Source organism: Eptatretus burgeri, chromosome 3 (genome assembly GCF_056783735.1).
Source record: "Eptatretus burgeri isolate ZD-2024b chromosome 3, Ebu_testis_v1, whole genome shotgun sequence".
Taxonomy (NCBI): Eukaryota; Metazoa; Chordata; class Myxini; order Myxiniformes; family Myxinidae; genus Eptatretus; species Eptatretus burgeri.
Window position 1 is genome coordinate 9,342,026 of NC_140963.1, and position 17,500 is coordinate 9,359,525.

The 17,500-nt window shown below is 44.4% G+C and overlaps 1 protein-coding gene across 16 annotated transcripts in view; it reads right to left on the minus strand.

Annotated features, from left to right (window-relative positions):
• The window catches only part of LOC147029380 (catenin delta-2-like), a 474,794-nt gene that overhangs the window by 124,487 nt on the left and 332,807 nt on the right, over positions 1-17,500 (minus strand). For all 16 annotated transcript variants that reach the window (XR_015055882.1, XM_085872400.1, XM_085872407.1 and 13 more), the window contains 2 exons: positions 16,835-17,036; positions 14,468-14,552 (listed from right to left, as the gene is read on the minus strand). Coding sequence is in view for 15 of the 16 variants with exons in the window: in XM_085872400.1 (XP_085728526.1) it covers positions 14,468-14,552; positions 16,835-17,036 (287 nt within the window). In the remaining variant the exon portion in view is untranslated. The remainder of the gene's footprint in view (positions 1-14,467; positions 14,553-16,834; positions 17,037-17,500) is intronic.

Consider the following 17,500-nt stretch of genomic DNA (forward strand, 5'->3'; position numbering starts at 1 on the left):
GAGAAAAAGACGAAGCGAAGCGGGAGAACAGTTCAATAATAAAGCACATTTATTCGCGGCACACGGGAAGCACACATATTCAATTCCACCTAAAGCACACAAAAAAAAAGAAAACACAATTCCATTTTCACAAAAAGCAAATGTAAAAGCGAAAACACAATGCAGAGCTAATACCGACTACCGAGCACACGGCAACACTTATACAATTCTACTTCACAGACGGCGCCGACAACACATACCCAAAACCAAGGAAAAGAATACCCCCAAGGATGAGGCGGGCCTGAGGCCGAGACCGGGTCGCGCCTACCCGTCTGGTGATGAGACGCGGAGCGGCGATGGCGCCTCACTCCGCGGGCCTCGCGGACAGTGTCTGGCAGGGGGTGGGAAAGGGGCCCCCTTGGTCGCACTATCTCAGCGCGGGGGGAAACAGGAGGGGGTTGCTGATGCTCGGGGTATAGAGGATCTTTATTATCCCTGGTGTGCGTCTCCACCTCGGCCAGGTCGCGCTGCCGGCCTTCCTCTGGCGTGCAGCTCCCGGCACCGTCGCGAGCACCCCCTCGTCTGCCTTCGCCGCTGCCGCCTCTCCGCCTCTGGACTCTCCACCCTGGACTCTTCTTTGGGCTCTCCTCGTTCGACTCTCTTCAGCTTCTCCAGCTACTGCAGGCTTCGGGCTCCAGACTTCCACACGGCTCTGACTGACGAACACGGTCCTTTTATCCCCCCGTAGCTTCGCCTTTGACCCCCTCCCTTTGACCTTTCACCTCGCTCCCCATTGGCCCGAGAAAAAGTGGGCGTGAAGGCTTCTTGATCCACAAATTTGCATATATCGATCGTCCTGGAGGCGGGGCCAAATTCGCCCCTCGCTCACCGATTGGACGGCAAAACGTGGGCGTGTGTCGTTTTTGATCCGTTTTTGAAGCACAAAATCCGTGATTTTGTACACGCTGTTCGACGCGCGCTCTGCACGAGTCCAACACCGGTACCCACAGCGGGGCAGGAACGGTGGCGATGCTACGGTTGCGAGGTGTGACGGGAAGGTCGTGGCGGTTGTGGTGAAGCGGTGGTTGTGGTTGTTGGTTGATGTTGTGGTTGTGGTGGTAATCATGGCGGTTGGTCCAAAATAAAGATAGTAAAAGAAAAACGGCTATCCTGAAGAGTCGCAGCTCGCATAAATGACATGTACTCCCACTAGACAACGGGTTTGGGCCTAACTACACATGTACTTACCGAGATACCTCACCTAAGGGGCCTGAATGGTGGTTTGCGAATTTGGTAACCACAACACTATATATATATATATATATATATATATATATATATATATATATATATATATATATATATATATATATATATATACACACACACACACACACACACACACGAGTACTTTGCAAAAAATTTTTTTTTGCCAAGTAACAAACAGAGGTGAAAACAACCTGCATCCACCTTCGATGGCAGAGTTAATGAATAAATCTCAAGGTTCAGTGTAGGAACTCTAGTTTTACCTCAAACGATTTGTGTACCACTTTTGCATTACCTTATTCTTGTTATACCTCTCAGTAGTTACCTTGCACCGACCAACAGGAACTTTGATACGAACAAGAGATTTGTGCACCATTGTTGTGGACGTGGTTTTTGCCGTTCCAAGAAAGTTTTTCCAACAGCTAAGATTTCACACCGGATGAGTCCTGTCTTCCCTTTTGCTTCAGTCCCTGTGTTGTCAATTGTGTGTTTGTGTCCATTCCTGTTTCATCTCCGTGTTGAATATTGAATTTCATTGAATAGAGTGAGGGAGTTTATTCCAAAGGCGGGGAGAAAAATAGGAATGCTTCTCATTTTTCTTCGATTATGCTTCTCATTCTTCTCAAATCCTCCGAAAAAGCCAAAACAACAACAAAAAAATTTCACATGGGAATAACATGTTCTTATTTTGCTTATTAATGTTTATCTTGTCATTCTTAATCCTTCTTGTTGAAATGACTTATGATTTGCTTTTTTGATTGAAAACTTCATATTACATTTAAAACTATAAGGGCATTGAGTAGAGCGCATACCTCCGCCACGCAATGCCTGATACAGTGGAACATATCGAGCTCAATAACTTTTTGAAATAACATGCCATGTATCGTTTTTAACCCCTTATCTCAATGGTGAAGAATCACTTTGAAAATAAAATATTTCTCGTGTCCAGATCCGGATTCAGATCTTCACCAAAACCGAAACAATTTGTCTTTGTTACATGCCCAACCTGTCCATCAAGTTTCGTCCGAATCTGTGCACAACTTTTTGAGACATCATGCTCTATATATTATCCTGTGTCGAAGTGGCGACCCATCCAGGATTGCACCCAATCACCAAGGAAACTGCCTAGGCAGCACCAACGCTCTGCACAGAGTACGGTCCTCATGGATGGATGGATGGATGGATGCTATATATTGGTTTAGCCCAATCTCTCAATGGTGAAGAATCACTTAAAACAAAATTTCGCATCCAGATCCGGATTTGGGCCTTCACCAAAACGGTGTCAATTCATCCTCGTCACACACCCAACATGTCTCCCAAGTTTCATCCGAATCGGTCCACAACCTTTTTTATATAGTTTTTATATCATGCTATTTATAGTTATCATGCTATTTATAGTTTTTGGTCCTATCTCTCAATGGCTCACTGAAAAAAATTCTAGTCACCGGATCTGGATCTTCACCAAAATCTAATCGGTTCATCCTTGTCATACACCCAATCAGTCCACCAAATTTCATCCGAATCCGTACACAACTTTTTCAGATATCCTGAGATTCGTTTGGCCCAGTCTTGTTTCTCTTCCATATAAATGACCTCTCCGATGCTCTGGAAAACCCTCTCACGCTTTTTGCAAACGACTCCACATTGTGTCGTACAGTACTCCCCATCACACCGCTGGGCAGACTGCAACTGTGCCACTCTCTGCTGATCTGGAATTTATTATGTGCTGGTCTGATAAATGGAACATGTTCAACTATTCAAAATAAATCAAACTGTCTCAACCTGTCACTGGAAGGATTGACAAACGAACGTACTTATCTATATCCATGTTCAGCCACTAGAAGAGATTCATTGTCTTGACCTCTCTTTGGTTAAACCACGTAGCAAAGCTGGTCTCCAAAGCCAGTTGTAGACTTTGCGACCTCTATTGATCAAAATATTTTCTTGTAAAATCAGAGCAACTCATAATCCACAAGGCCTTTGTCCAGAGCTCAATGGAGTAATTATCTGTGCTGTGGGCTGGCACCCCAGCATCATATCTCTCTTTCTCAGATTCTGGGGTATTTAATGCTCAACATTATTGGAATCTCCCATGACAAGGCCAAAGCACAAGGTCTGGTGCTTTCACATCACAGGCAGGTAGGTGGTCTCTGTTTTTTTTTTTACCACCTCTTCTCCAGTATTGCTCCTTCTTTCTTCTCAGAACTCTGACTTTCCCCAGTAAACCAGATGTACACATGCCCTATGCAGAATGTACATGCGTCCTAAATCCAGAAACTCCTTTATGTCTCATTTCTCCCATCTACGGAACTGCCTTCCAGAAATATTGTCGTTCTTTCACACTCTTCTCTCTCCACTGCCAACAAAGAACTGGTGAGTGATCCGACAGAAGAGCCTCCAGGTTTTTACCTCCCCTGGTCTTCGCTCAACTGGATCCGTGCTCTCCTTGCAAGGACATCACACCACCTCCACAAATGGAATTTCAAAGACAGCCCAGCATGTGACTGGTCACCGAGATCAGACTATCCATCACATTGCGACTGAGTGTCACCTACGGAAGTTTGATTCAGGATTTAGGGCAATTCACGGAACAACAGACAGCACTGTGACTTGGCTGTGCAACTTAGATTTAGGTCTGTGAGCTGTAATTTGTCATACACATGAAGACAAGATTAGCCGTTCCTGACCCTTGATCTTTATTACCCTCACTAACCCTTCCTAACGCAATTCTCTTACTTGCTAGTTTAAGTGTTTGTGTCCATCTCTGTCTCTCTCTCTCTCTCTCTCTCTCTCTCTCTCTCTCTCTCTCTCTCTCTCTCTCTCTCTCTCTCTCTCTCTCTCTCTCTCTCTCTCTCTCTCTCTCTCTCTCTCTCTCTCTCTCTCTCTCTCTCTCTGTCTCTCGCTCTCTCCTGTTTGTACACAATTGTTGCCCCTCTATCCCACTGTCAATTTAACCTTGCTCTTCCATGAGCCTCACTCGAGAGAACAAAAAAAACAAGGCAAAACGTTTTATTAAGTGATAGACATCTCTCCCACTCTTTCCATATCCGGCAGTATCATTGAAGAAGGATAGCAAATCGCACACTGTTAAATTGGAATTTCATCAGCCTAAGAACGCTTTTCTGAAAACTTGATTTTGTCTCATCGGAGGGTCACTAGTAACATTCCACTCATCCACAATAAAGGAGTTAAAACTGAAGAGCAAATGTGTAAATGTAAAATCCGTCATCAGCAGAAAAAGAGATTGTGGAATTAAAAACGACTTCAATGTATTCATGCTCCCCGTTGGCACCTGCGGTCCTCTGCATCAGCATCTAGTGTTTGTTCAACTGACATGTGGATCATGTTATTTACTTTGTAAATGCATCTACTTTGTTGTACAATTCTGTAACAGGATGGCAAGCAATGTGCGGTGATCCTTTGATGGAGAAGAGTTAAAGGCTTTGGCCTTCCACATGCTCACAGACATTGGGACAATGGACTTATGTGGTCTCTCCTCAGGTCTTTATCTCTTTGCTCTCACCGCAAGCTGCCCCGCACCAGCTCTTTCGGGAAGAGCATGGTTGAGCGCTGAGAAATTTTGTACAAATGTAGTTGTATGAAGATTTTTACTTGTTCATCGGCCTTTTTACCCCTCCACCAAAGGTGGACGGAGTATATGGTTTCACCCCTGTCTGTCTGTCTGGCTCTGAGCAGTTTATCTCAAAAAGTTATGGACGGATTTCGACGACATTTGGTGTGCAGGTAGGGTGTGTGACAAGGACGAACTGATTAGATTTTGGTTAAGATCCGGAACCGAGAATTTTTTTTTTTTTTTGCTGATTCTTCACCATTAAGTGATGGGGCCAAAAACGATATATAGCACAACATTTCAAAAAGTTGCGGATGGATTATAACAAAATTTGCTCGATGAGTTGGGTCGGTGACAAGAACAGCCAATTGATTTCGGTTCAGGTCCGGAAGCAGATCCGACCTGTCAGTGGGATACAAATTGCAAACTGTTCAGCCTGGTGGAGGTATGCGCTCCACCAAGTGCTGTTATAGTTTCTGATGCAATCATCAATCAGAAATACACTTGCCACCATTACAACTTCCAGAAGCAGATGTAAATAACTGTCAGAGTGAATATTTCACCAGGAAATCACAAATCATATCATCACAGAAAAGATGAATTTTATCGTTTTATCCATGTATTTTTAAAGCATTAAAATTTTTTTTAATTTGGATGCAGCTTGTGTGGTTGCATCATTTTCTGGGGGCACAGCTGTGCCGTTGAAGCAGTGCCCCCTGTTAACAGTAAGGTGGTACTCATTTTACCAACCTTGGAAGGATTACCAGGCCGAGTCAACTAGCCTGGTGTTAATTAAATGGTTCTTGGCTTAACACCAACACTTGGCTTAACACCATTGAAGAGATGGAATTTTAAAAAGAGTTACCCATTTACAATGGCTTGTCAAGGAAAAAAAACCCCACAATGATTGCATCATTTTAAGGTTTGAGATATTCATGCTATTTTTTGACGTGTAATGCAGCCATCCATGCTTTCTTTTATCATCATATCTTCTTTCTTAATGCACAAAACAAACAAACCTCATTATTGAGATATCACTTTGAAGCACCTTGTTATTTTGCTGGGTGCATTCAGCAGTCGAGCCAAACGCTTCCAGTTTCAACAAGACAGCCGCTTCCAGATAAAACAAGCTCAAATGAGCTAAGATCCTCGTCCTCTTAATGATGACGTCATAAAAACGAATATGACGTCATTGTGATGTATCAGGTTTGCGATAAATTATCTGTGCTAATGCCCGGCTTGATTCCCGCAAACAAAATTCAAACAGCTTGCCAAGTTTCGGAGATAATGGTATAGGTGATTTCCATTAGCGGCGATATTATGACGTCAACTTTTTTTTTTAGGAAGAATTTCCAAAATCAGAGATGGTTACTGCCTGCGCGTGGGCTTTCTGCATATACATGCCAAGTTTCACGAAGATCCGATGAAAACTCTGGGTTGTGAAACAAAAAATGTCAAAAATAGGAATGACGTCATAAAAATTGATATGACGTCATCGTGATGTATCATATGTGCGGTAATTCATCTCTGCTAATGCCCTGTTCGATTCCCGCAAACAGAATTCAAAAAGTTTGCCTAGTTTTGGAGATAATTTTTTCGGCGATTTCCATTAGCGGAGATATTTTGATGTCATAACTTTTTTTGTTTAGGAGGAATTTTCAAAATCGGAGATGGTTACTGTCTGCGCAGGGTATTTTTACATATATACACCAAGTTTCAGGAAGTTTCGATGAAAACTGTAGGCTGTGAAACAAAAAAGTCCACAAGAAGAAGATGAAGAACAACAACATGAGTAAGACGTAGAGTTCCTCCACAAGGATCTAAAAACATTTTTTTTTCACAAGAACATGTATGTACCCCAAATATGCACACGTGCACACACGCACAAGGCACCTGTCCTGGTGAAGATTTGAGATCGGTATCTCAAATCTCAAAACAAGGCACACACGCACCTTCCTGTCCCAGCCATCAGTACCCTCACATCTCATCGGACACTAGGTGTTTATCAAACTCCTTTTTCTTGAAGGATCCATTGTGACTGACCGATAGGTACCCACACTCGCCTTTAAGTCGCCTAGCCTGTGTTTGAATCCCGACCCGGCTATAAACTGTCATCCTGGTGTTTCACATGTACTTTGAGGCGTCAATGTACGTGCCGCCCCTCGTATGGATGTTAAACAGGTGTCCCGTCTGCCGGCATTAGTTGATGGATTTCTCCCACCTTTCATCCCCCTCACTCTTCCTTCTCTAAGTTGCCCCCCCTCTCATCCACCAACCTGCCTCCCTCCACTGCCCTCTCACCTCCATCTCTTCACTCCACCTCCTCAAATACTCAACTGCCATCTTCCTTGTCTCTTGTCCCCCCTCTCTCCCAGCACCACAGAGCCTTTTCTCCTCCTCATTCGGCCCCCTCCCCTCGCTATTCTGCAATACCCCACACTCCTTCAGCAACCCTCCTTACCTCCCCCCTCGTCCCTCATCCTACCCTCCCCCGCCCCTCCACCTCCTGCACCCAAAGCCTCCTCCCCTACCTCTTCATTAAAAGTGTGGACCTCAAATATCCGGGGCCTTCGCTCAAACCTTTCAGATCTTTCCATGCAGGTTGCCACTGACAAACCAGACATTATCTGCCTAACAGAAACTTTCCTCTCCCAAGACGTGTCTGACTCCCAAGTATCTCTCCCTGGTTACTCCCTCTTACGGTATGACAGACCTGAGCCTCGTCCTGGTGGAGGTGTTGCTCTCTTCATCAAAGACTCTATTCCTCACTCTCCCTGCACTGCTCTCACTCCCCCACACCCCCAGGAATACCTCTGGCTTCGGCTTCCCCTCCACTCCCACCTCATGTTTATATGTGTACTGTACCGTCCACCGAACAGTGATGACTCCATCTACACCTCACTCTCCGAAACATGGACCATCTTCTATCTTCTCATCCAAACTCTCTCTTCCTCTTATGTGGCGACTTCAATTGTCATCACGCCAGTTGGCTAGGTGTGGGTACCTCTCTCACCTGCCATGGGACATCAACAAAAGCTTTCTGTGACTCATTGGGACTGACTCAATCGGTCAACTTCCCGACCCGGATCTCAACCAATGGTACTCCATCTCTTCTGGATCTGATTTTGACAAATTTCCCTGACAATATCTGCTGCTCTTCCTTCGCTCCAATTGGTTCTTCTGACCACGTCCTTGTTAAAGTGGACATCTCTCTGGCTGTTATCAGAGAACCACCTCACCGCCGTCGAGTCTGGCATTTCACTCAAGCCGACTGGCAGGGTCTCCGAGCAGCCATCAAACTTACAGACTGGTCTCCTATCACTACTTTCTCAAACATCAACTCATCCTGGGAATTCTTTCAAAGAAACTTGCTCTCCCTCATGCACAGATTTATCCCCTCTCGTGTTCAGTTGTCCTACCCTTCCTCCCGCCCTTGATTTACTGAAGCTTGTGGCGAGGCAGTTGTCCTGAAACAACTTGCCTTTGCCTCATGGAAAGCAAACCCAACTGAGGGCAATCTCAGTTCCTTCCACAAAGCTCGGAACAAGTGTGTAGCTACCCTCAGGAGAGCCAGAAAACAACATCTTTCTCATCTCAAGTCTGAACTCTCAAACCTCTCTCCCTCCTCAAAATCCTGGTGGCGTTTAATCAAATCTGTTTCTGGTGTATGTTCCCCCTCCATCCCCTCCCTTACCTCAAATGGCCGCACTGCTGATTCCACACGTGATAAAGCTGAATGTCTAAACTCGGTGTTTGCAGCTAAATCTTGTGTCCCAAACCCATCACTATCTCTACCCACTTTACCCAGTCGCACCCAACTGTCCCTGGACTCTGTATCCTTTTCTCCTGGCAAGGTGGAGAGCTTGCTTTCAAACCTCGAGTCAGATTCTGCAACCGGTCCAGACGGCATCAGCCCACGTGTCCTCAAAGCCTGCTCTTCTGCTCTTGCTCACCCTCTCTCTGTTCTATTCACCCTCTCATTTTCCCAAGGTCATCTGCCATCTGCTTGGAAATCTGCTAACATCACTGCCCTGCATAAAAAAGGTGCAAAAACAGATCCCTGTAACTATAGACCAATCAGCCTTCTCCCAATCATCAGCAAGGTTATGGAATCCATCATCGCTTCAGACATGAAATCCTTCCTCTTCTCCAATGGCTTGATTTCCAATCATCAATTTGGTTTCAGACCAGGTCACTCTACCCTAGATATGCTGCTACTGCTCTCCCATCAATGGATGGAGGTCCTCAATGCCAGACAGGAAATCCGAGCCGTATCCCTGGACATATCACGTGCTTTTGACACAGTCTGGCACCCTGCCCTACTCACCAAACTCTCTTCCCATGGTATTCAAGGCCATCTCCACTCATGGCTCGCAGACTTCCTCTCCTGTCGCAGTCAACGTGTGGCCCTAAATGGAGTTCTTTCATCCCCTCTTCCTGTGCAGGCTGGAGTTCCTCAAGGTAGCGTTCTGGGCCCTGTTCTTTTCTGGTTTTCATCAATGATCTCTCGGACTCTCTGGAAAATCCTCTATTTCTCTTTGCCGATGACTCCACCCTCTGCCGTACCATCTGTCATCCCTCAGCCCGGCAAGCAGCAGCTTCTTCGCTCACTGCAGATCTGGATAAAATCACAAACTGGTCCAACACGTGGAACATGTCTTTCAATCCACACAAATCTCACACTCTCACTATGTCTCTTCGAAAGGACCGTTTACAAAACCCCCCCATCCACTTTCTCAACAATCCTCTGGAAGAAGTCTTTTCTTTCAAGCTTCTGGGTCTCACTATCTGCCATGACCTTTCCTGGGAAAGTCACATTTCCAACCTTGCCTCCAAAGCCAGTCGCCGACTGGGAATCCTCCGTCGTGCAAAGTCCTTCCTCGGCCCTCTTGAGCTCCTGACCACTTACAAAGCTTTTGTCCGTAGCCTGATGGAGTACTGCTCTCCCCTCTGGGCTGGTGCTCCTGCCTCCCACCTTTCTCGACTTCACGCTGTCGAAACCAGGGCTTTTAAGATCATTGGCATCTCCCGCAATGAAGCTGAGTCTTTGGGCCTCTCACTCAATCACCGCAGGTTGGTCGGTGGTCTTTCTGTCTTCTACCGACTCCTCTCCAGCCTTGCCCCCCTGCTCTCTCTGTGATTTGTCCCAACCACATTTCCACAGGGCGCTCAAGGTCTGCAAACAACCCCTTCTGGTAAAACTACCAAAATCACGAATCACTGCTCATCTTCACTCTTTCATTCCTCTTTTTTCCCGCCTTTGGAATAAACTTCCTCACTCTATTCTTTCCCATTCTTCCCTCCAGGCTTTCAAAACAGCTGTTCACCACCACCTCTTATCTTCCCCCATCCAAATCCTCGATCTTTTCTACCCCCGATAATCCACCCAAGCCCACTTCCTTCAATTCTCCTGCTTTCCTTCCTGAAAGTCCCTTTAATGTCCATCTTCCCCTCGCCATGTTCCCCGTCCCATCCCCATCCCTCTCCCTTCCACAGTTCACCTGTGTCTGTTCCCCAATGTTTTGTCCCTTCCACTCCCGCCCCTCTTGTCTCATGCCTCCTTGCTGTGAGTTGTGTGTTAGCTCTCATACGAGCCTCGACCAAGGTATACAAAAAAAAAAAAAAAAAAAAAAAAAAAATATGATAAAGATCCCACAATGTCCTTCACGAAAAGTCGGTGAGCTATCGCCGGCACCATGAATAAATTACAAATTCCTGCCTCAATTTCCTGAGTCGCAGCGTCGACCCGACCAGGATTGGAGCCTCGTAACTGCTTCGCCATCACCAATGCTCTACATCGGGCACGCAATGCATGGTACATGATGACGATGAAGATGATGAAAGTGATCCATCGTCTTTGTTCTACCCCTGCATATGATACGCAAAATATTGTAATATTTTGTGCTGCGAAGAGAAAAGGTTTTGAAAGTGCTGAAAAAGGCAATTTGTGTTCTTCAGTTTTCAGGTATGTAATTAAATTGAAATGATAAAGATTTTAAAGGTTGTAGAAAGAAAAGAATTGTGAAATTTACTGCTGTTACTGCAGCGTCTTTTACACCACCTTTTACAACACGTTACATTAGTTATTCGTGCCTGTTGTTTGTGTCCTTCATGACATCCTTAAAAACGGTTAGGTTTCCTGTTTGGGATGATTTTCAATGTTGTTTGACTGCCAGACAGGCAGACAAGTTAAAAAACAAACAAATAAATAAATCACACCCCTGAAAGTGGTGCAGATTAAAATATATAAAAACAAGAGCATAAGTGAGCACAATATACGCCCAAAAAAGTCTCTGTGACACACAAATATGCACGCACGCGCGCACGCACACACACAATTATATATTCAAACACGTCAATTTATGAAGAATAAGAAGGTGTATACAGAATTGTGCTACTACATGGAAAGCAGCATCCTGGTTGCCATGGCAACCACTTTAGATGACGAACATATATCACGACACACCGTCTCAGTCTGTACCGATGTACCAAATACGAAACATGAAAGTTGAAAATTTGGGAGTTAGAGTGCGGACAGGAACGGATGGAAAACAGCATCCTGGTTGCCATGGCAACCACTTTAGATGACGAACATATATCACGACACACCGTCTCAGTCTGTGCCGATGTACCAAATACGAAACATGAAAGTTGAAAACTTTGGGAGTTAGAGTGCGGACAGGAACGGATGGAAAACAGCATCCTGGTTGCCATGGCAACCGCTTTAGATGACGAACGTATGTCGCGATACACCGTCTCCATAGTCTGTACCTATGTACCAAATATGAAACGTGAACGTTGAAAACTTTGGGAGTTAGAGTGCGGACAGGAATGGATGGACGGATGGACAGAGACAGACGGACGGACGGACGACCGGTATCACATAATACGCCCCGATTTATATATATATATATATATATATATATATATATATATATATATATATATATATATATATATATATATATATATATATATATATATATATATATATATATGTATAGGTATATATATATATATATGTATAGGTATATATATATATATATGTATAGGTATATATATATATATATATATATATATATATATATATATATATATATATATATATATATATATATATATATATATATATATATATATATATATATATATATATATATATATATATATATATATATATATATATATATATATATATATATATATGTATATATATATATATATATATATATATATATATATATATATATATATATATATATATATATATATATATATATATATGGTGTATAAAAAGGTCTGTTTGTGTGCATGGGTATGTGGGCACACGTGGCGAAATTGCAAACTCCAACTTGCGACTGGTTATCTCCGCATGAAGAATTAGAAAGGTTGTTGTTCTTCTTCATTTCTGATGGACAGACGGATGGAAGGCATTGAACTTTATTTCAGACTCATGGAAAGATTAAGAGCGGTGCGAATTTGTTGCCACCAAGCGCCATCTTGGGAGGACCACTTTCAGCAGACATATTTTGACTCGCTTGATAAATTCTCGGGAGATCTTGAAGATTGAATGTTAATTTTGAGTTGAAAGTTTAAGTCTATACAAACACTTTCTCACATAAACACAACGCAACGTGGGGTGCGACGAATCATGCACCGGGCCTAGCAAGATGGCGGCGTGTGCATAGAAAAAGGGCCTGTGCGGTGGCGACACAATGGTGCGTGCAACATGAATAGTTATAATCCTTCCAGTCAAATAAACAGTTCAATGATGAAAGGAAGGACGGACATACCAAATATTGAAGTGGCTACACCGCTTAAAAATTCTCTCACTCTTCTCTGCACGTGTGTGGTTGGGACAAATTCAGAGCCAAAGTCGTGCTAGGAACAACTTGATTACGTTCAACTGAAATCAGGTTGTTCCTTGATCAAAAACTGACATTTGCAGACAGAAGGACAGACCGACAGACAGCCAGTTGTGAACCAATTGCTTCACCCCGCTTTTCGCTTCACATGTGCGGGGTAACAAACGTCCAAAATGTACACAAAAGTGTGTGTTTTCCAAAAACGGGAAACACACATCGATTTTCTTGCTCCGTCTCTCGTGGGCGCCAGAGGGAGCTGTCAGGCACATGCAACGTGATGTACAAAGCTTGGCACACAAGCTAGCTGCAAGCAATAACGTTTTCCAACAGTGACTAGCTACGGAAGAAGCATAAAACTAAAGAAAAATAGAAATTAAAAAAAAAGGGAAGTTCGACTGGATTGACAGGTAAAGATAGTGCAAAAAAGAAAACAGGGCAATCTCGACTGTATGAGGTACGGCGTTTTATCATATGGAGGTTTGCTTCAGGATTGGAAAACAAGGAGTGGGTTATTCGCTGTGAAAGCGTCGACTTGGAGATCCCGAGGGCACATTCAGATTCCCTCCGTGGTCATTATCTGCCGATGTCCGGCAGCACATGCCCCTACCCCCCAATCATTTCTATTATTCTGTGTCACATTTCCAGCGTTTTCACCCCCATTAAAAGATTGTCTGGGAACACATACTGTGAGGACATTAATTCTATCTGCAGTGCCAAAGGAAAGATTTTGGTTCACAAGATTTTCATTTCCATGCGCTCTTGTCTTGTAGCGTTACCACCGCTGCAAGCTCATGCTGATACGGAAGGCCTTGCACATTTAATTAATCCCTTTCATCCCTTTCCCAGCTGCCATTTTAATCCACAAAAGTTGCTACTCCAATCTGCACGAGGCTGAGAGTGGCCTTGTTGTAGGCCGTATTCAATGGGAAACAGCACTTCTATTAATGCCTGGAACCGCTTGCAGCCTGGGGACGTCTCAGCTCCGCATTTAAAAGACTTTTTAATGACTTCACAAGTCGATACTTTAATAAGCTTAAACTCCAACAATGGCTTATTCGGCCAAATGTTTATTGCATGCTGCTTTGATAAATAACCGGGCATCGAGTGTGCCAAGTACTTCGAGTTCCTCAGCAGAAGTTGTGATGGTGACCTTGCTCAGGACTCTGTGAATCGTCTTCATAACCGTTTCCGCGATGCTTGCTCCATTGGCCTAATCACAACGTTGAAATATCGAATGAACGAGGAACGAAGAAAGGGATACATGAATAGCCTATGCAGTGCAACAAGAAAATTTTCAGGAACACCTTCCAAACTGCTTATTCATTTAAGCAGGCTAGCATGGGAGATGACGACGGGATAAGGCTTGCGCTTTGGGAATGTTATGTCACAGGGAATTGTGAAAAGGCCACGTGCCAGTGCAAAGCATCAAATATCAGCAAATAATTTGGAAAGGCAGTTGCCATCACTCAGTGTGTTTGTTACATTATCCCCAGGAGCCTTTGTGACTGGTGGCTCGGCACCCCCCAGGTTGTGCATAAAAACGATAATGGATGAAGTGCGGGCAAAGGATCTCATATGGCACAGTTTGTTGCATGAAGGAGAACCTGTGGGAAATGAGACGATTAATGACGAGGCCTCCTGTGGCTGAAGCATCGCCTGATCCTAAATGCTCTCTTTGCCTTGCCCACTACCGCCGGGCTTGGCGAAATCTCCCTCCTTCGAGCCCCATCACCAAACGTTTGAACGGCTCGCCAAACTCAGTACCGTCTCACCATTCACTACTCACCTTCTTGAAGAGTGTGCGGAGATCGCGATAGAGCCAAAGTGAGCCCAGCACCTGAACTGCTGCACGCACAACCTTGGCTGCAACCCTGTCGAGCAGGAACAAGTGAAGCATGTGAACCATGTGTGTCAAAAAAGAAATTGCAACGAAAATGAAAAATCGACAGAGAAAGCGTTTTGATGTTCAAAATATTGCATCTCGTCTTGTGCACCATGTGCAAAGCAAAGCAAAGAGGCAGGTTCTTCGCCTGGTGTTACGATGTTGGACAGGCTGCCACTCAATTGCAGGAAACTCGACCGAGCGTGTGGGAATTCGGAGGTGGCCAGGGTACAACTGTTAGCTCGCCTAATCTTCGTGAAGGACACCATGGGATCTCCACCGTCCACCAACTAATGCCAGCAGATGGTACGCCCAACTTTAACATCCATCCGAGGGATGGCACATGCATTGATGAATCTCCCTGCCCGTGAAACACCGGAATGACAGGTTATAGTCAAGCTGAGATGAGAACCCAGGCGAGACGGCTCAGAGGCGAGTGTCCACAGCTCTCGACCATCCTTCCAGCCACAAATATTGCACACACACTCGAAACATTTCACATTAGGGTTTTCTACTTGCACGGCTGATGGTCTTTTCGGTGCTGATTGCTCGGCCATGGCACACTCACCATTGAGAACAAGCTGCAGAACAAGTTTAAAGCTAGATTCTGATTCACCGATTACGGCATATCATCTAAAGTACTCCATTATTAGCGCACAATAAGTGAGCTTCGATGATAAACGTGACATTAAAATTTGCAAAACGGCTGCAGTTGGTGGAAAAATTGAACTTTTAGCTCCGAAATATGTAGGGTCAAGCAAGAGTGTAACTATGGGGGGGGGGGAACCCGTTTATTTATGAATGTGAACCTGACCTCAGGGTGAAAGTGAAAATCATCCAACGAGAGTTAGCAATTACCGAATATGCATTTCTTAAAATACAATATTTTATGGAGTAGGCCAAACGTATAAGCAAATTTCTTTGCACAAACGATAAAGCAAATTATTGTGCATGGGAAAGCATCTCATTGAAATTCAACACACAGCAATGGTTTTACCGGAGGCCTAGAATCATAGCTCCGAGGTAGTCCATGTAGACTCGTCTCTGAGCTGAGTAACCCCTGTGTTTATCTGTTGACGCAGCTATGAACTGTCATCCTGGTGTTTCACAGTTTCACATTGTTACCGGCAAACAAAACAAATTACAAACTCCTGCCGGTCGGACGTCAGACTTGGCCAGCTGGTTACGGATCGACTTGGGCAAGAATCGTTCCCTGGGCGACCCCGTGGGAAGGTGAGACTAATTGGGGCGAGTAAAGAGGAAGAAGAATCATTGTTTTACCATCAAGTACAAAGGAAAACAATAAAATTAATCATTGGCAGAATGGTCATGATACCGGGCGTAGTGGCGTGAGCCTGTAATCCGGCTACTCGGAGGCTTGGGTTGGAGGATCGCTTGAGGACGGGTGCTCTGTGCTGGGCCACTCTATGAGAGGGCGTAGGGCAGCCCGAAATCATGGCGAAACCCAATTCTTATCCCTGTGTCGTCAGAGGTGACCAGGGTTGCGTCAGGAAGGGCATCCGGCGTAAAACCTATGCCAAAAATCAGTATGCGGATCATAACGGATGATCCGCTGTGGCGACCCCTCACGGGAGCAGCGAAAAGACGAACATTGGCAGAATGGTCATCGAAAATATCAAATCCTTGAGATGAGTAAAATCGAAATTCCACCATGAAAATCAGAATGAACAGGAAAGCGTGCGCCTTTAATCGCCTCGCTCTTATTGTCTCGAAATAACATTTTGGACAACAAGATGGTGCTTATCAGAAATACAGACAGATGGGACACACAGATGAATAGCCTAATGAAGGTGAGAGTACGTCAGCAATAGTCTGCTGAAAGGCTTCCAACGTTTGTTTCTGGTCCAAGTCCAGACAAAGCAAAATCCACAAGGAACAGACTTTTGGAAGACCACCAAATGGTCTCTATCAAAAGGGTCCCAAGAGGTGCAAGTACTGTACATAATTAATTTTAAATTCAATGAACCATACAATGCATATACCACGGTGTATTTTGAACTACTCCCATATACAGAACATTATTAATCCAAAAACTACCCTTGATGACAAAAAGATAGTTCAACCAAGCAGTGAATGCTGAGAAGAAAGATGCTTTACATTCTATTCAGGAACTGGGAAAGCAAATTACTTTCTGAGAGTGTAGGGCGTTCGATAAATGGGAAGGTGTGACGTGCAGGCAGATTTCACAGCTCACGGCGGCATATTTGCCACACGTAACCCTGTCCCCCACGTCCCATGACCGTGACCTACCCGTCACTCTTCCCTCGTGCCAAAGCCACGAGACGCTCGATGCCACCGGCGTCTCTCAGTGCCTTTGCGTTCTCCATGTTGCTGGTCGTAACTTCGTGGAGAGCGCAGCACACGGCAGTGAGCGTGCTGTCATTGTAGGCCATCTGGCCAACCATCCCAGCTTCCGGAAGGCGCTCCACCAGATCCCGCATGGCGTACTTGCCTTTCACCACACACGCACGTCATTTTTAATGAGAACAGCATTTAACCTCAATGTTGTGGTGGAGATAAAGTGTGAAAATCCGTTAATTTATTTCATTTTGAAAGGATAGCTTCATTAGTGGTAGAAAACACAAAAGTGGAAGAAGTAACTAAATCGAGAAGCATTGCTGGGAAATATGCCAATAATTTTTATTACCCCACGCACAAGAGAGAAAAGCGGGGTTAAGCAATTGGTTCACTTCCGTCTGTCTGTCCACAAACGTCAGTTTATGATCGAGAAACAACTTCATTTCAATTGAATGCTGTATTTTAAACACAAATTGGAACACGAATCGTTAAACGAACCTGCAGTTTAACAGTATTTTCTCTCTGAATCCATCCCGATCACGCATGTGCACAGAAGAGCGAGATAATATTTTTTACTCCGTCTGCCCGTTTGTTCGTCAAACAAAACTGAAAATCATT